General features: G+C 34.2%; 1 protein-coding gene across 1 annotated transcript in view; it reads right to left on the reverse strand.

Annotated features, from left to right (window-relative positions):
• Positions 1–20,949, reverse strand: part of ADGB (androglobin) — a 128,740-nt gene that overhangs the window by 57,441 nt on the left and 50,350 nt on the right. The window contains exons 14-18 of the mRNA XM_075497367.1: positions 13,067–13,112; positions 6,350–6,518; positions 4,380–4,443; positions 2,593–2,695; positions 1,439–1,580 (exon numbers count right to left, since the gene is read on the reverse strand). Of these exons, the coding sequence (XP_075353482.1) occupies positions 1,439–1,580; positions 2,593–2,695; positions 4,380–4,443; positions 6,350–6,518; positions 13,067–13,112 (524 nt within the window). The remainder of the gene's footprint in view (positions 1–1,438; positions 1,581–2,592; positions 2,696–4,379; positions 4,444–6,349; positions 6,519–13,066; positions 13,113–20,949) is intronic.

Below are 20,949 nucleotides of genomic sequence, written 5' to 3' on the forward strand. Positions count from 1 at the left end.
GATACTTGAAGAGCTTGCTGCTTTCAAATGATGAAGTTTCACGGTCTTATGTGATTGTCAGAATGGCATTTAGCTGCAGAAGTTCATCCAGGCCACAGTTCAAAGTGTTAACCGGAGATCCGGCAGCGAGAGTATGAAAGGAGAGTTACCCCCCCCACACACACTCGCACTTTTTTAATTGCATCTTCTTGTGAGTGAAATTTGAAATGCCCCCTGGCCACCAACAGACAGAGGGAAGAAAGTGCCTTCCTGGCTTAGCAAGTCATTTCTCATTTCAAATGAAATGGGGGAGCAGTCAATAAGCTCATTTGTTTCCCACACCTGCTGTAAATTAAAGCTTCCTGAAAGCCTGCTGGCTCTGCCTGAAGTAGAGAGAATCAAAGGTGAGAAGCTTATCAATTTGAGCTGCCTGTATCTCTGGTAGCTTTGAAATTTGCAGAAGCAAAAAGATATATGGTTTTGGCGGCCCTACAGGACAGAGATATGCAACTTTTGGAAACTACGCTAAGAATATGGTGGCAGAACTAACCTATAAACACAGTAATAACTTTTCCATTTTTAGTCTGAATCAAAACAAATAGAGGGCACTATTAAAGATCTTTGATTTAATATCAATGTGCTAGTATTGTAGTATTTTCTTTCTATGCCTAATTATTTGAAACCTTACTTGATTTTTTTAAAATACATTTTGTCTCATCTCTTTGAGATTAAATTGGTGATTCTTTATTTTTTGAAAAGTAGAAGGCCTCAATGAATTAGTCAGCAACTTTATGCTTATGGCAACATATGAAGATGTCACCTTCCTTGTTTAACTGGAAGCATTTTCAGACACTAACAAATATCAAAGGCTCTCGCCTTTTATCTATTTATTTATTTAAACAATCAAGCAATGCTTTACACTGAATATCTAGAGTTACATGCAAAGAGAAATAAATCATATTAAGCACTATGTAAATGTGACATAAGAAATGGAAGGCTTCATGGATAACCTCAGAATTTCTCCTGTCATGTTTCATAGATCCTGTTTCAAGAAAAGCTATGAAACCTCCTATGGTATCATCATTCTTTTACAGTTCCACTAAAAATCCTAATTCTTTAATTTTTGTTGGTACTCCAGGAAACATCTCAAAATCATTCTAGTTAGAAACACGTTTAAGTAGGAATTTGTATTCTAGTTTATTTTTCAGAAAATCAGTGTGATTTTTCTTGCTAAATGCTCTTAAATAAGAGTAAAGAATTCAAAGTCTTTATAAAGGTTTTGGTAATTATTTTAAATTCATAGCAATTTTGCACTCTTACCAAATCCTAGCTATCAACCAGTTTGATAGTCCAAAAACTTATATTTTAGAAAATAAACTCTTAGTTACTGTGTAAAGTGAAAGATCATCTCAATCCTTAAGACTAAATTGTTAGGACAGAAATGAAGCCTTGTACTTACCCAACAGGAAGATTTAACACAGTAGCTTTGGTTGCGGATGTATGCATCTTTAACAAAAGTTCTCCAGGAGTCACACATTTCCAAGAGAAATGTTCAACCATCAGCACACCCTTTGAAATACTAGAACATTCTTGTTTAGTACCTAGAATAAGAAAGAAAAAAAAACCAAAATGGGGGGGATAACAGTAAAATGAAGACACCTACACTTATGCAGAATCTGTGTCTACTTCACAGTCATTGAAGGCCTAATTTACGCTTTGACAATTCAGAGAAAAGAGCCAGTCATTTAAAATGCATAGGTGGTACAGAATATGGCTGATTTGTACTATTTACTAGAAAATAATGGTTAAAAGAATGTGTTAGGAGGATGTGTAAATCAGACATCTTCCAAGTCACTTAAGGCTGCTCTAAAACTCCATAAAAATCCATTCTTGTCCACAGGCAAAGGAAGCAGCCAGCCATACGAAGCTTATATTTATATTATAGTTTAATTATTTTAACAGGATGGTCAGTTTGTTTTTTTTAAGCTTTCCTTTGGTTCTATCTACTCTACTCTAGATGCACTAAGATTATGTCCATATCCAATGTTTAAATGTCTGATTAACTTAAGCTGATTGTCATGACATGCATTAGCTTTTCTGAATGCCATTCTATTACTTCCATAAAATACAAGTGATTTTTATTTAAACCATCCAAGCTGTTGGAGCTTGAAATAAGCCAGCTGTAAATATACTTAAGAGCTTCCAGTGCACAAGTTTAAAAATCACTTCAAAAATAAATTTTGGTCATATTGCCAATTTTACTGCATTTTGATCAGCTAAGGCACAAAGTAGCTTGCAAGAGTGGAATTTGTAGAAAAAAAACCCCTAAGAAATACAAGGAAATCCATACCAGAAATATGTTGATGAAAAGCTTGCAGCAAATACTAATAAACAGTAAAGGGAGAGATCCTTTCAAGAAAATATTCATCATCAATATTAAATAACAAATTATTACTTGAATATTAGTGTATATCCTAGAAACAATTTGACTATTTAATGCTAAACTCTCAAACTGTGCCAAAATGCACCACAGCCAAACACAACAGCACAGACATATTCCAGTATAGGAAAATACATGCACTTTCAACATGCACTTTTCTGTGTTGGCCTTACCTCCAGTATCATCCCAGCGTACTAATGCAGAAAAGCTAACCAGGATTTCAATGGGCATCAGACTGTCCACAAATAAATAATAGAAGACTCGGTCATCAGTAGACTGCATAGAAAAACAGACTTTGTTGATCTTTCAGTTTTGTTGAATGCTGTCTGCCTGGGCTTATACAAAGTATGACTAAGATTTCAGATATTGTGACCCTAGCTATGGTATAGGAAGTAAGTAATTAACTGTCATACTTCTTCCAAATTTCAGACATGTCATTTAAGCCCAGAGCCTCATGCTGCATGTATAACCCATAATGTTAAGAGATAAAGGAAACAGAAAAATTTATTGAATGAGAATATATCTACTTTTATATTATATTCTTCATATGTACCTCAATTTAGTAGTTCTACTTGCCAAACAACATTCAATGGAAGACCAAAAATTTTGTTTTGTGCTGCAACTTTCTGATTCTAATTAATGACAGTAAGCTTGAAAGAAATAAGCACTCTTAATTTACAACACATGACTGATTCTGCCTCATTCTGGTTTCTTCTACAAAAATATATGGAGGCAGCATTTTTCACTCTCAACTTTAATACATAATTCCTATGCCAATATTAGAAACTATAGAGTGATTCTACTGTTCCTAGAAATTCTTCAAAATCTGAAGGTGAATGAGCTTCTTTGCTTCAGAACTGTTTTAATACGTCTTCCTACATTCTCCACAGTCATATCAATACATTTTTTGGTTTTGGTCCTGGAATACCACTACTATTATCTTCATAGCATGATATAAAAGTGTTCTTTTATACGTCTGATACAGAATTTACCTAATAGTGTAAACACCTCATCTGTATCAATGTAAAAAAATAGAATGGTTTTACAGCAAAGGATTAGTTTCTTGGCACAATAGCAGACAGGCTTACATAGTCTTGATGCTGATTATGGCTTGTGAAAGTATATCATGCAGTGATTGGGAAAATTTCTTGTGATGTGATTACAAGTATGGAGAGGTGTGAAATTGCAGGTATACTACAATTATGAAGCACAATCCATGTAGTTAACCTTCTCAGTACAGGATTTTTCATAAAGTTCATGCCTGGAGTTTACATTTCAGTACTCTACAATTATACTTCAGTTACAGTATAAAACTAGAGCTGGAACAGGATATTCAAACATGTTGAATAACCTTCTGATAATATGAACTAATGGCAGGTTTAAAGAAATACTGTAATTTCAGCACAGCTAAGGGGTATTTCTAATCCCTGCAACAGAATCTTGTAAGTTGCTAAAGGACACAGCATGTAAAGAGAAAATGGAGGGCTACGCTATACAGACTCCTGATTTGGGTTTTAGGTGATAGGTGAAGATGAAGGAGAATTGAAGGGCAGATTCTGCAGCTGAATCATCATTAAATTTAATTGAGTCTCTAAATTGTTATAAGGTAGATTTAAATCAAGATAAAGAGAGGATGGAGATCTGATTCACTGTAATATATACTCCTACTATCAACTTTCATACTCAATTTTTTTACTATTGTGCAATAGCATTCTATAACATTTTTTTCTTGTCTTAAACACAGTGAAATACTTCTGGATATTTGAAATACTTCTGGATATTTGCTAGCAAACATTATCTTTGTATTGACTATAGTAATCGTAAGGCATTATTATTTTTTCAGTAATAGCAGTTCTCTGTGATCTATCAATGTCATTTAGGATATATGTATTATCTAATTATGTAAGACTTTGACAAAAATAAAAAAAAACCCACATAAAACCTCAATACAGTCATATACCTTAAAATCCGTCTTCTGATAGTTATAAGCATATGTATGCGGCTTGTGGAAAACATACAGGTTCCTAGGTAGAAAATAAAATAAAAATACATGTAGGAAAATAATCTTAGTATAAATGATATATTTCATTTAAATGTCTATTTCATAGCATAAATCAGACTCCCAGCTACTTCTCAAAAATGGTTCAACATTTTTAGTTTCATAGAAGGTGAATACAATTCATCTCCAGAGAAAGCAGCTGACATTAATTTCTACTTTTGCTGCACTTCTACAGTTTTCCATTGGAGGTCAGGCCACTAATTTGTCAAATTTGAATCTATAAATGGTAATAAGCTAATATTACTCTAAAACTTCCATGCCTACCTGAAAATTACTGTAATAAAGTTATCTATAAAGTCTCACTGTAAGGAAGAACTATTTTGTATAGTTTATTAATATGCATTTTCAATTCTGTGGTGTTTGCACACCTTCAGAAAGCCTCTTAGTTCCTGACAACATTTTATGACCTTGATTTAACCAACGGCAACAAAAATGACTTCAGCTTTAATTGAGGATGGAATCAGATGCGAAGTTTAATGTTTTATGTAAAAGAAATGTTTTGATTACTAAGAAACTTCACAGGGAACCCGATCCATTGCTGACATATCAATTCCTACAATGACTAAAATTTTTCTCATTTCTCAAAGTTGATATGAACTCTCAACATTCATCTTATTTTCACTGTATCTGAGATATAGGCATGTCAGACAAGGAAATGCTTTCAACAGAACTGACTGGTAAAATGAAAATCTTAGGTGCCTAATTTCTTCTGAGTGATAAATTCTTCAAAGGTCAATCAAGATGCTTTGTTAACAGCTACTTTATCAGTTCACTGTGAAAATAAGTAAACTCTCATGCGTTTAGGGACAGAAATAAGAAACTGACAAATGCTCTATACAGTAATTAATATTATAGTGGTCTACAAAAGGTCAATACTATTTTACATTTGGCTAACAAGTTAAAAACTTCCTATTTTACATTCTCTGTGTATGAATGACACTGTGAGCAAGACTTTGAAAGGAAAGGAAATTACTTTGCTTGTGATGCTTTTCTGAAGGCCATACCTTCCTGGACCTGGGGCTCCGTAAAATTAAACAGGCAAGCTTTAACAAGGTCTAAAGTGATATATGATCTTTTATTCCTAAAGTTCCTGTAGTGCTGCTGGTATAAAAGTTATACATTCTCCCTCAGAGAGGGAGCAGAGTTTAATATCTGCTCAAAACCCCATTCATTTATGAAAATAAAAGCTTCACAAAGAAATCTCAGTTACAAATTCAAATGAAAAAAACCTGGGTGAATTTTCTCTGATATAATTACTCCCCTCAGTAATGTCAGATTCTCTGAAGGATCTATAGTGTACGAGGCTTCTTAAATCTGAAAGATGGAAGCTAAAGATATTATGCTACAATTACACTAGCTTTTTTATGTTTGCAGAAGTATAAATGTCTTGCAATTATATTGAAAAGGGAGGGAAAGAAAGCACCTAGTTGACCAAGCTGAGCTGTGCTGATGGCAACAGAAGACTTCAACAACTTTTTTTGCCTTAGAATTGTGTTGTTCAGATGCAGACTGTGTCTGCCCAGTGGCTGATGGGTTGGGTATGTGAGCACCCTAACGGCTGCATGCTCCATGACCTACCATCTTCCACCCACATTTCAGTCTGACATACGCTTTACGATGCTGGTGGTTGCATTCTCCGCTGTACTCTGGAGGACATACTCAAGACACAGCTTGGGGTTGCACCTACAGACTCACTGTCAACAGGGACAGTAAGTCTGGTTGGAAGAGTAGCCTTGGGACTACCCTGAAAGGCAGGATAGTTATACAAAGATCTGTTGAGAAGATACAGTTTCTATATAGTCACATTTCACATTTTACCATTGTTATACTGTATACTTTATGGAATAAAACCCCAAACTTCTGTTCCTTACTGGAAACAAACACAGAAGTCTTCAAAGCTGATCCAGGTTTCCCTGGAAACAGAAGTCCTTTCTGACTCCATTTCTTCCTTTGATTTATCCCCTGTCTGGCTGTTCGTACCAGTATCAGCTGTTTCTGACATTCGTTTTGCATCAAAACTGATATTATCATGTAATTCTTCTGCAGAGATAAGAAGACACACAGAGTCAATACAGTGACAATATGCACATTACAGTAGTATCATGCTTATACTCAAAAATTACCTTAAAATTACCAGGATATTTTCCATACATCTCAGAGTTTAAAAATAAAAACTAAAACACTAACCTAAAGAGCTCAAAAGGTGACTGAGACAACTCTGTATAGGTATTTGTTGGTTACATCTGCAACTGCTTAAGTATTCTGCCTCAGCATACTATCACATTTTGAACTGTGTGCTAGAACCTTTAATATGAGCATGTTAGGTGAACATACATACGAATTCTGCAAACCTGAAGTCATCTATATAAAGAAAAATACAACCCCTTGTCCAAAGCTCCTATTCAGTGAAAAGCTGATGGGGCAGTATCATAAAATTTTTACAACACACTGAAAATAAAACACACGCAGAATTGTGGAGGACACAAAGACCTATCCTTGCATCTAGTAGTTAGAGAGTACCTCCTGTGATGCTACTCACACAAGTCAGTCTAACTACTTGTAAACAGAAACAGATTTGAACTACGTTACATTAATTTTCTTGTAGGAAAATCAGAACTACTGTCAGATTCATACCAAAATATAAACACAGAAATGTCATGTAGACACATTTTGCAATCATTTAATAACTTTTTAAGTTGTTGTGTTGTAATGTCACTTTCTCTGCTTTTACTCTGTGAGATTCATATGAATAGCTATTGAAGATGTTTATCTGTCCCAAAAAGAAGTTTTGAGAATAGCTCAGAACAGCTGAGGACAATAGAACAGAACAGCTCAAACATAAACAGCTATTAATTCAGAATGTTTGCTGAGGAAAAAGATGAGGTCATATTCAAACAGGTAAGGTATAACAAATGAGAAAGCTAATTAGAAAAATACATTATTTATATTTAAATGTGCTTTGTAATACTTCATGATCAGCGAGACACACAGTGATGTGCTGGATAACTAATGAGTTTATAAGATGTAGGTGGCTCTAAATTAGTTAGCAACTAATTTTTCAAGAATTGAAAGAAATGTAGTGTAAGGAAATGCACCAAAGACCTTTTTCTCTTCCTTACACTATGGAAAAACTACCTGAAAGCTGTAAAATCTAGGCTTTTTCTTAGATTTAAGTTAACATAGGTTTTAGGCCTCCAGTGAAGTAACCACAGTGTATGGCTTACAAATGTGTATATCACAGAGAGTATGATGAAGGGGTCACCAGAGCAGAACTATGCCCAGTATCATCTTCCTGTGGCTCAGTGTTGCTCTTTGTTCGTTCTGAACATGAGTACTAGAGTACTATCAATAAACCTTCTTCAGGATCAACAGGGTCAGTAGAGCTCTGCAGCCTTCAAAGAGAAGATATGCTCCACCCTATTTAAAAGTCAATACATAAACCTTTCTGTTGACTATATATGTGGACTGCGATCAGAGGGGAGACAGCTCTTCCAGTGCAGCTAAAGGAAAGCAAAACCAGTGTCAACAAAATGGCTGAAGTTTCCCCACTTCTCTTTGAAGAAATAATGAGAATCTTCTGAGAATGTCATCAAAAAGCATATATTATCCTTTTTGATCTATGCATTCCAAAGACAGTGCTGTTCACAGCTTCCTGGCATCATACAGAAATACAATTATAAGAAAAAAGTAAATCAAACTGCTAACTATAGTTTACCTTGTACGCAAGAAGTGCCATTTCCAGCTATAAGAAACCACAAACACTAGGTGATATAATGAAGATATAACTTATGGAATAAAACTATAAATAAATTTGAAGCAAATCTTAAGAGATGTTCAGTATAAAATAGTATTTTAAAACTGACATATGAGAGAGAATTTCAGCAAATAATTATCCATAATTATCATATAATTTATTACTTGAACAAATGCAAATACTAATCAAATACAGAGGGATATAATATGAGCTTATTAAACACTGCAGAGAGCTTCATAAAAGGGAACAGCATACTTGAATTCAAGAATTTTATGCTACTTAGAACTCAAGCAACAAAGATTAATGTTACAATCAAGCTTAAGAGAAAAAAAGTAACTTGATGAATAAGGGAAACCATTCAAGTACAGAACTAATAACAAAACAGGCACTGTAGCAAAAAATAGAAGACAAATAAAAACAGATCAATAACTAAGGCAAAGCAGCATACAAACTAGAATAATTAATCCAAAAACGGAAAAAAGAAAGAGTAGCAAATGAACACCGATTAGCAGAGCTTATCATAAAAATCCTTGGTTTTATGGTAAGAAAATACTGTACTGCATGAACCCCCCAAAATTATTAGAAAGAGTAATGTTCTCAAGAAAGTGAGAAGACACATTTTAAGACAGTTTAGCATCAAATGCTGTCATTACTTTTGGTAAGTGCTCATAATTTTTCAAGGACTGGCTCTTTACTGAGATGCTTAGATGGAAATCAAGCCCCTCTCATGAAACTGACTACAGTTTTCAGTGCTAACATTTATTCAGTATCTGGACGCTTTGTATCTGGCTCTTCATAGTCATGAACTAGCTTTAGGAGAAAACAGTAATAAGCAAATTAAAATGTTTGCTAGACAAGTAAATTAAAAAGCACAAGAAAACACTACCTTGTAAAGAAAATGTTCAAAATGGTTCAAAATTGAAATGAGTCCTCTGCCTCAGTTTTCAGTAAGAAGGGATAGACAGGCTGGCTTATTGGAATAGAGGTACAAAAATGGAAATTTCCCATTTACAGCAGAAATTGCAAGAATTTAACACAGCGAATATGAAGGTTGTAGCCAATTTCCATAACAGAGCACAGAGATAATGGCACAGGAAATCTCCAATCCACAAAATGGTACTTAAGACATCTTTAAATGTAGGTTTTCTACCATGAATTTGAAGATTAGCAAATGTTTTAAAGAAAATATTAGAAGTGATCTAACCAACTACAGATTATTTAGTCCAATGCCAATAAACCAAATTTCAAATGCAGGCAAATGGGTAGATGAATTTGAAAGGGAAGATAATTTATCCAGGTAAAACATGTCAGACTAGCTTAGGGTTTGGGGTTTTTTTCTTGGGGGGGTGTGGGGGGTGTTGATGAAAAAAATCGTACAAAGAAACAGAAGTATCATATATGCTCTGCCTTTAAATCAAATTGCATTTTCATTATGAAAAAAGTGTTAATTAATGCTGCAAAGCTGAAGGTAACAACCTATCAACCTATCACTTATCAAAAAAGTGTTAAATAATGCTGCAAAGTTGAAGGTAACCAACCTATCAACTGGTAACCAACCAACCAACTATCAAGATAGTTGAAGGTAACTCAACCTATCAGCTGCAAAGCTGAAGGTAACTGACTGATCACTTTTAATATTTTCTTTAAAACATTTGCTAATCTTCAAACTCATGGTAGAAAACCTACATTTAAAGATGTCTTTCAACTTTAAATCATCTATCAACTTCAGGTCCACTTTAACAGAATGTCAAATTCTAGCTACTTTTATGGAAAATATAAAGATTGTCCACATGATCAAAGAAATTTTCCACCTTACTGTGTACTACTTCAATATATCCTGTATACACTGTATAATAATGTCATACTTAATTCCAGCATGCTCATTTGAAATTTCACTTTCTGGTTTTGTCATTTTCAGCCTGTATTTTAGTTTCATTATGTCTCTGGACAAATACTGGAACAGCAAGATTCCTGTGAGATAACAGATAATCATGGGAATAACATGATACTACAAACAACTTCCATCAGGTCCAGTATCTGCACCACAAGCAATTGGAAATCATAGGAAAGCACTTTATCTTGAGAATATAACTGCTTTATTGTAACAACAACACAGACAGAAGAAGTGTAAATGTACGAATTTTCATTTTACAACAAAGCACAATTAAGTGTAATTATATGATTTAGGACAAATTTTTTGTTCTGGTAGATTTGCAAAGCTATGATTTCCTACTCTGAGGACATTCTAGGGAAAGACAGTGATGCAGTATACTTTTACAAAAAAAATTTCATTGTATTTGGTGAACCTCAATAGTGCAACATTTCAATGGACTTTAGCAGCCTAGGTAGTTTAGTGGGAATATTTTAAAATTCTTTTTTTTTTAAACAAACATAAAAGGACAGAGATTCCTAAACCAAAAGATATTGAAATATTGAAAAGCAATTATTTAACTAGGAAAGGATTAGTTTATATGTATGAGTTTACTTGTAAAATATCAGTGTTCTCAATAGGAATGTGTTTCAAATCCACTTCAAGTGAACAGAAGGAACTTTCCTGACATTAGACTATTCATATATTTAACTGTCTAATGACCTGTAACCAAACTCTGAAGAGATAAAGTTATTGAATTGTCATTCACATACTTTGCAAAATTTGAGCAATTTTTAGCCATGTTAAAAGGTTTATTAAACCCCCCATACTCATAAATAAAACATTTGTTAAAAGATTTCTCTGTTTTTCTCAGTTTTGGTTCATGATTCATGCTCTCAGATATTCTGTGGAGTTGACAGACTCATAATGAATTGTTTTGAAGTAATAGCAATATGAAGTAACCTTCATAACCTACAGTGCATGGCACAATGCAAAGCGTTAAAACAAGATATATTACTATGCCACCTTTCCCAATGATTTTTTTTCTTTTAAAAATAATTTTATGAAGATGAGTTTAGTTACTAATTAAGACATTAAAAGGAATTGTATTATTTAAAGAAAAGCAATCATACCTGTACCACCTAATAGGAGCATAAAGCTCCAGTCTTTGAATCCTGTAATGATTAGTAATATTTTCTAGGTAAAGTCAGAATTAAATGGATTTTGCATAGAGAAATGACACATATGAGTTGAGATGTCCTGGAGATTGTGAAGAGAACCTGAGCAAAAAGGATTTTGTTACAGTAATAATGTGAATTACTAGTATTATAGGCCAGAGGATGGAAATATGTCCACTTCGTCCTTCTCCTTGGTTGTTCTATGGGAGCTTTTCTTCAATGGGCATTTCTTGAGTAGACTTTTAAGTAAGCAGAAAAGACGGCAATCTGGCTACTGAGATACACTAACTTCAGAATCAATTAATAGTGACAGCTACAAAAATCCCAACATATTCATGGCAGGCTTAGAGTCATCTACTACAAACTACTATATTTCTATTAGGTTTTGGCATTGAGCTGTGAGAGAATAACTGAAGGACATAGTTCCACCTCATTAACTTGTAGCATTTCAATACAGTGAGATTCTTCTGGGTTGGTTCTTTTTTTACTGGGATGATAGTAATAAAAATAAGAATTCATAAGAAAAGACATTCAAGCACTATAGTACTTGAAATTATTATCAGTTCTTAAAACTATAACCTCAAAATTATATCCTTTGCTTGTACTGAACATATGTTTACCAAATTTGTTTCAAAACTATTTATTAGTATAGATTTTGGAGAAGTATAATTTACATTTGCTTCAAGATATTTAAAAATCATAAATGTATTCTCACTCTTCATTATACTTGTAGTATGATCCATGTTTTTGGCTGGTTTCCCCCCTCCCCTCTTTATAACCTTATCTTGTATTACCCTATTTGAGGGTTACCAGAGATGGTTGATAGGTTGCACATTTTTCCATAATGTTAAAAACTGTGAAAATTTCTAAACATCTTGGGTAAAATTACTGGGTTTAGTTACTGTAGAAGTTAGGAAGTTGTGCACATGATTTAACTGAGAGGATATTTATTGTATTTCTCAGTTACAGTGGAAGAGGGGATCCAATAAAAAATGTTTTAAAAAATGACATTCTATGCCTTTTCCCCACCATGAGAATCAACCCTCAGAAATGCTTAAAAAGCAAAGGTGCATTGCATAGGCTTCTACATGGACTGAAGAGCTGAAAACCAAAACCAAGGTGAGTATCACATGTATGACTCATGGTGTAAATAAAACATGAGTCCTATTCACGTTTCACATGTTCTTCTGCTCTGAGATTTACTTTCAGAACTCTGGTAAAAGTAAAGGTGATTACTAGCAGTCAGTTTTAGGAGAGGTTCACTGTGCACCAAGCAAATCTGGTCACTTCTTTTAAAAAGAAGGCTCTTACTAACTTCTCTTGACCAAATCCTTAAAACATTCACTTAAACAAAGAAGTACTCATTTTGAAAAAATGACTCAGTCTGAATAGTCTTCAAATACTAATCTCAAACACATTAAAAAAGTAACATTTATTAAAATGGAAGTTGTACTTTTTTCTTGCCTTTTATTTCAGAAAAAAAAAAGTATAATTCACAGTGATTAGAAAAAGAGTTCTGTATACAAAACCCAGTATATTTTACTGGAGAGTAACTTACAAGAAGTGTTATTTTTTCAAAATATTCTTGTAAATTAGGGGTTTTTAATACCACTCTGAAGATTCTACTCTATGTAATTATACATGTTATTACTAGTTCTTTGAAATCTTTTCCCATAAAACCAACACCCATAAAAAAGACTGTTGATATTTGTACATGAGGATTAACATTGAGGCCAAACAATATGGGAATGGTAGAAGTCTGAATATAAACTTGAAAGACACTTACCTTTACTGGGTCTCTCTGCATTTTGCTGCCAAAAGAGGGTGGTCTCCTATATGGTGAAAAAAAAACCAAAAACCAACAATGGTGATTATAATCTTGCATTATTTTGTTAAAGAAAATACTTGGGTTTGGGGCAGTCCTTCCTGAGATGGAGAAACAAACTAGTAAATTATCATTGTAGTATATTTTTTTTTTAAGAAAAATAGAAATAATAAAACTCATCATAATACCTACATATACATCACCAATAGACAGACGGATGTTTTTCTAGAGAATTACATGTGATCTGGAGTCTGGGATAAAAGCTGTTCCACATGCCTACTCCTCTGCTATTAAAAAAATCTTCTTTGATATTACTGTTCTTTGACAATAAAATAAGTTCTATTCTAAGAACTAATTAGTCCTATTGTAGAACCAGTCCTGTTCTTTTCTCTTCTAAGTTTCCATTCTTGGAAAGTATATGGAGGGCTCCTTTTCCAACAAGCATTTCTTGCTGTGCAAGTGTACACAACTGTCACCGATAACAGCATGCCTGATTGCTACAGCATCTTTTGTTTTCTATCAGCTGCATAAATAAAAAGTAGCCTGCTCTTTTTTAATGTTTTTGGCAAACAACTTTATCCTGGTCAATCCCATTTCCAAGCTAGAGCTGCTGAACTAATATGAATGCAATATCCACTTACCTTTAAAGTTGAAATCAAGTTAGCCAGCCTTTCAGAAAGTCCACTCATTAAATTTGCAAAGACAGGGTGCTTTTCTTTGAGAGATTAAAATCTTTGATACTGTTAAAAATGCGTGCCTAGTCATCCTTCTTTCTGACTGCCCTCTTACCTGCAATATGACATACTCTACACAAGCCTCACTTGCACTTTTTTTTTTTTTTTTTTTTTTTTTAAACGAGGGAGGGAGAGTGGGAGAAAGAGATTCCACAGTTCCTAGCTTATTTCCTATTTGAATGTGGTACTATTAATGGGCTAACTGGACTAGCTTTGCCTTCGCAAAGATAACTATCAAAGCCTAAAAAGGCTATTGTAAACAAATTTGCAAGCTTCTTTTCATCCCAGGTCTCCCTTTAACAAGATTTGTCATCCTTCCCCCCACCCAAACTCCTCAGATATACCCATCTTTACATGTGTCAATGGCGCTAATGCTGAAACTGATAGCATTGAGCTGGCCAACATCTGGAGACACACAGTGACTTTCTGTTCTGCCTTTCAAAGAGGAGTTGTGGGAGCTATACTGACTTAAAGCTGCTTTTATGCTTTCTCAATACAATCTAGAAACATGTTTTGATGGGCAGACTGACATAATTTAGAGAGGCTGAGTAAGTTAGACTGGATGACAGGTCACAACAGTGACCTAAAGCTTGCACAAGGTAATTATGCTATAACTCCAGGTCTGCCTCAAGCCTCCTATTACAGACTACCCTGCATACACAATATGAAGGGATCTGCGAATGCTTCCTTAGAAGAAAGCCTTACAGCTTTCTACTTTAATTCCTAGCTGCAGGAAAAGTCTTCCTGCGGCATTTTACAGCACCTCCACAGGCCCAGAACAGGCTCAGGAATCTCACCTCTGTCAAAATTTTTGGTGTTTGGTCTTCTCTGAACTAACTCGGAAAGAGTTGAGAGAATAAACTACAGATTTAAGAGTCTCTGTCCCAAAATAGGAAGTACCAAACAATTTAATACTTATAATTTAGCTGCAGTATTGTTTATTGAGAGAATTTGAAAGTCCCGTTTTTGCACAGCACAAATCCTAAATTCTATTCCAAATCTGTTGTGGGTTTTTTAAAGAATGTTCATGAGTCAAAGCTGGGGATAGATCTATTATAAACAGCAACTAAGAGAAAAATACATACATTGTTGAAATCGTTAACAGTTGGTTGAACAATTTGGTAGCTGAAATATATTACATCTTACATGTCCCTTTTTAGATTAATTTCTTGCTTTTCTAGAGCAAATGAGCTGAAAAGGACACAACAGGATTTTCCAGTTGCCTGTGTAGTATTTCAGCTCCTGTTTCCAGATTTCTGTACACACAACTGTGGAAAACAAAAGGCAAACTGTGATCACTTGTCACGTGACATTGACAGTCACGACTCAATATTTAGGTCTGAAAAATCTCTAGTAATACGCGGACTCTCTCTCTCCCTTAAACTGTGACTTCAGAAGTATGCATGCATTGAGCTGTCATATTTCTGCATGGGAGTCTACAACTTGCAGGATTCCAATATTGCCAAATTTCTTGTAGGAGTCACAAGATTTACCAAACAGGTACATATCAACTGTACAATTTATCAAGTTTCTTCTCAGAAATCCTAGGCATGTCCAAAGTATAAAAAGTATCAGATCAAGCCTTGGAGACTGTAATGTTTGTACTACGACTCCAGCACTTTCTGCCAGACTTACTGTTCATGGACAGTACACAAGATCCATGCTTCTAGTATGGACACGTGGCAGCTTACTATAGAGCTACTTTGTTGGTATTAACAGCTGGCAGCAGGAAGGCCTGGAGAGATACAGAAAATCCTCAAAAACTGCTTCAAAAGAATTTCCAGTAAAGAAAAAGAACGTACCCTGGAAAATCTGGATGCTTAGTAATGTTACTTAAGCCAGTTTGAGCTGTGAAAGCAATCTAACCACAGCTGTGTAGAGTCTCCTGTAGGCTCATTTACTCAGTTTCTGGAGCGCAAACATAGTCAAAAGCTGTCTGCTTCTCTAATGGGACGGGATGTGTCTGTCTACCTAAACCTCACTGATTCTGAGACAACTGGGAGTGTCAAGGAAGTTCTCATTCTGTTATGCTATTGCCTCGGTTACAGCAACGAAGACATTGGCACAGAAAGAGAAACTAAAAGCATTTTTCATCCTTAATGAACACACATTGTCTGAAAGGTCAGCTCTGCTGCCACCGTATCCAATAAAGAAAGAAATAAAAAAAGACTTGGATCCAGCCGTGAATCATGAAAGGATGCCCACAGTTAGATTCGGGGAGAATTTAGTTTTTGTTCTTCCTGCAATCAATGGGAAATCTGAACACAAAATGTGAGGAAAATTCACTGGTTAACTTAAAAATCTAATTTATCATCTATTAGGTTTTACAATCGTTAACACATAATTGTAAAAATAATGGTAATTCATAAATTTACAGCTATCTTGTTACTTTCAAGGATTCATTTATATTGTTCAGCCTCCTAACATTAGCCACATCGTTATTTTATTCAAAGCCACCAAATAATACGTTTTAAAACCTATCTGATATTTTTATAAAATCAGTATCCTTTTCTATTGTAGAAACGATTCATGGCAAAACTTTTCACGCCAGTTTTTCTGTAAAAAACACTAGTCTTCTTCCAAAAATAAGCTCTATGGATATAATTGCAGGTGAAGCTTCAAATATGTCATTTTTAAGATTAAAAAGCCATTTCAAATCCACCTCCAAAATGACAAAGACAACTAAAATATTCTTAAGATCCAACCCTGTATTAAATTTCTAGGTTTGATGTTGACCTGAGAGTTATATCATCAAAGGGTTTTGCATCTATAGTCACTTGGATGCATTCATTTTTGCCTACTCCTGAGTCACTGTTTTCACTAACTGGAATATCAGCTCTAGTTTTAGCTGTGATGTGGGAGAAGGTAACAGAGGTGGCTTTTGAAAAAATGCAGTGGTACAAAAGAACAAACAGTAGCAAAGTTGTGCACGGACTAAGGTACAGGAATGGCTTAAAAATACTGGATTACCAACTCGGCTTCTCTTTTATTCAGTCTCTAATGTTGGAGCTGCCCCATTCTGTATAAGCAAGTAGATATTTGCAGGCCCAACATAAAGATTCTCTATACCACAAACGTCTAAACTGAGAGCTCAGATCCCTTTTCTAATTCGTGTGCCTCATATCTCATGTATACTTTTTTCCCTAAAAAAATAGCAGGGAATTTTCATTTTGTGCAGATGGAAGTAATTTTCAAAACTATAAAATTTGTAAAGAAAATAGAATTTTGTATTTTCTACCTAGCCCTCCTGTTGACTTAATACCAATTCACTGGGCTTACAAAACATGTGACAAAAAGGATTAGAATGAGGAGAAGAAAAAGCTTGTTATGACACAACAGTCTGGAACATTTGTGGGGAACATGAAAAAAGCACACAACAGAGCATGCAAACTAAATAGGCTCATATCAGTCGTAAAGCAGAAGGTAAGACTGAGCTTGCATATATAAAGGATGGCACTGAATTAAGAAAACTGAGGTAAACATGAACATTAAAGAACAAGTGTATTGTGTTTATGTCACTGGGAGAGCGTGGCGATTTTAACCCTGCTGCTCTAGAAAGTAGCATTGCCAGGGAGCTTGATGCTGAAGAAGCCACAAAGAGAAATCAGAATGTTCTGCCTAAGATTTCTGAATACAGCAGTCAGGTCAGTCTATTAAAATATCTAGCAGCCATTGCAAATTCTGACAGCAAACCTAATCTGATGGATTAGATTTTTCTTGCTTTGTTACTGTTCAACATTTCGTCAAACAGAACGAAAAGAGCTTTCTTCTCAGTGGAATTGGACATAACTTGTATTAAAGAATTCATCATGATCAAGAATATTCACGTAGGCTCTTGAATGGCAGAGCTACAAAGAAACACTATTCCGGGATAATCTTTTTCTCAAAAGAGTTTGCCAAAATTACTCTTCCAGAAAACTGCAAGACACTGTGCAGTTTACATATGATGACCTTTTTGCTTTTTTCCTGTCTACAAAAGTGGATAAGGAATACAAATGAAAGGAAAAATCAAATTCTGAACACCTTCTGGTTCAGGAAGCCATATTCCACAAATAATTTTTTCCAACCAAATGGAACAAGCCAAAAATCTACTTTCACATGCATTTCAATGTGTCTTACATATAAATTACTTACCATCCTATTGAAGAAGAATAAAAGTGAGCCTCTTCATTAAAAAACCGGGCCCTATTTTATGGAGTTTTTAAACAAAAAATTCACAAAATGTATTTTCTTAATAACAGTGTGATTCAAGATCAATTTAACTACCAAAAGTAGGTATTTTTAAAGATTTTTTCCTAATGCAAATCCACAAAGCTTTCAGAACTGTAAAACCAGAGGGAATGGGAAATTCAGGGGGAAAAAAGTTTGAAATAATCAATAATAAAGCACTTCTGTTCTTTGGCATGAGTACTTTGGGGACACAAGGGATAATGCCATCTTTCAACTTGATATTCTTCAAAGAAGGTACATCCAGCCCCCAAAATTTTATCTTTCATTTATCACTAGTCTCTGTTTCTGTGACAACAGACCTTAGGAACAGTGAATCAGATATTCAGTGATGTAACTTCATACAGTTTACATTGCAGTGAATTGAAATATGCCAATTTAAACTTGCTGAGGATCTGGCACAGCAGCTGACTGAATTTCAGTCAGCTTAAGGCATAAAACTGCTGCATCCCAAAGATTTACCAAATCTTTATCAAAGATTTTAAAGCAGATGTCTCCTGAATAGTAATTGCACAAGTTAAAATGGAGACAAAGTTATTCACACTAAGTATACTACAACACAAAATTCTACAAATTAGCCATAACCTAGTGAGTTGGAGATATCAACGTTTTTCCTTCACTGTTTGTTTTTTTAATCACTAATTGATTTAAAAAAACCCCCAAACTATAGACGTATAATGTTATTTCAAGTTTTAAAACTATGGAAAGAAAGGTCTTCCATAATGAATCTCCTAGAGGTATCCACATAATTTTGTTGATTAAAAGATTTAATAGGTGAAATAAAGATGATTGTTCTGCAAGTTAAAAACATTATTTTCTTTTGCAATCCGTACAAATACAGTCCTACTTACATACTGCAGCTATTAATAGGCATAGCATTTTTCAGCTGAGATTTAAATTGAGGCAAAAGTAAGGTTCAAGTATGAGTCAATTAGCTGCTCATGACTTCTTGCATTTCATGTCTGAATCAGATTGCCCTCAGACTAAGTCACACTCATGTCTTCTCCCAACCAATCTGGTTTTATCAATGCGTCTCTCGTATTTTCTTACTTGCCCTTGTCTCTCCGTGACTGCACATCCTACTGTGACAGACCAGCTTTCTACAATCACGTGGTTCTTACACTCTTGGACTAGGGGAGAAAATCAAAATGACATTCCAAACTACTTTTATGCTTCCAGCACATAGAAGTATATTAATTTGTAATTAACTGAATCTATACTTGTACAGCTAGAGAGGGTGAAGTCATGCAACCAATAATTATTATATATTGTAAGATGCTACTTACAGCTCCTTTTACCCTGCTGCTTTTGTAATGATTTTCTTAAGTTGCAGTTAATAAAAAGACTTTAAAAAGGTCATGAAGTAGTAATTAAACTATTCTTTATAAAATGTACACAAAATACAGGATAGCTAAATATTTATTATATTAATATAATATTGTATATAATATTATAGAATCTTATATAATTATTATATATTAAATATTATCCATAATTATATATAATCATATAAAAATATAACATGATATGATAATATTAAAATAATATATAATATATATTGCAAAGAATTCTCCTTCACTACAGAATTACCTTATTTTAAACTTAGAAATACCCAATAACTATATCCACACACATACATTTTCTACACACACAGTAGATATAGAACAGTTTAAACCAACTGAGTTTCAGATCTGAAATATAAAAATGGCATTACAGTATACCCTGAAGAACAAACATATAAATAGGCCCTCCAAAAATTACATAGAAAATTATTTCCCTTTTATTTCAAAATTTACCAAACTAAATTATGTTTTCTTTGTTCATGAAGATACCTAATACTATCCTTAACAGTATGTCTTTGGTCTTCAAGCACATTTTGTAACCCTACAGGCAGTCACTATACATCAACCAAATACCACAAATGTTATCCTCAAGTATATTTATCAGTTTGTCCCAGAGAAGAATAGTAGAAATTTTAAAATAATTAGGTCATCCTTACTATAGGATTGTGTGGATAAGGACTTTGTTGCTGTCTTTTCTTTATGCAGCACTATGGATGAATACACTTTATAGGTTCTTTTAAATTATTTTGTATATTGTAATCATATTGAATGTAACAGATACGGAAGAAGCACTCATTCTTTACTTGGAATAGAAAATAAATGTAGAGGGGAGAACTGTAGTAAACATTTACAAGTTGAGACTACATCTTTCCCAAAGTACAATTGGTTTATTGAGCTGGATCCAGATTTTGAGCACAACTTCATTGAAAGTGTTTGTATATTGCCTGTACTGCTTTTTCCCTCAATCTTCTTAAAGTCAAAGAGAAATGCTACCAGATGCTCTTATGAGCAGTGTTTTCTGCAAAAAGGATGAAATTGAAGAGATATTGGCACTGCCAAGTTGGGTTCTTTTGTAGGTGTTGAGCCCTGTTTGTTTGTTTGAATATTTAAGTCTCTATTTATCTATGTTGTGAATTATTTCCCTATAAAAAATATTTCCCTCTGGAAGCTTGAGCATCTAATTCATGGCTGAGGATATCCTTAGAAGGCAAAGCTTCTGAAATTTAAGAGCAGGCAAACTCAGCAATGAATCCTTAACTTTTTTCTAGATCTAGCCTGAAGATTTTCAATTAAGAACCAAATTAGGATGCCATTTTTAAGGCATGAGTTTATAAAGTTTACATTTTTCAAGTAGCCATGTGCCTAGGTACATCCTTCACTGTAGATGAAATACATTAATCGTAACATGAAGTAAACATTAATTTATAAAGACCCCTGACTATCTTCTTAAGACTCTCCCATCAAATTGATTTTAAAGAGCAAAACCAAATATTTTATAGTGTTAGCAATAGGACTTTTAGAATCTGAGGAATAAATAATA

This window comes from Mycteria americana, chromosome 3, assembly GCF_035582795.1.
Source record: "Mycteria americana isolate JAX WOST 10 ecotype Jacksonville Zoo and Gardens chromosome 3, USCA_MyAme_1.0, whole genome shotgun sequence".
In the NCBI taxonomy this organism is placed as follows: Eukaryota; Metazoa; Chordata; class Aves; order Ciconiiformes; family Ciconiidae; genus Mycteria; species Mycteria americana.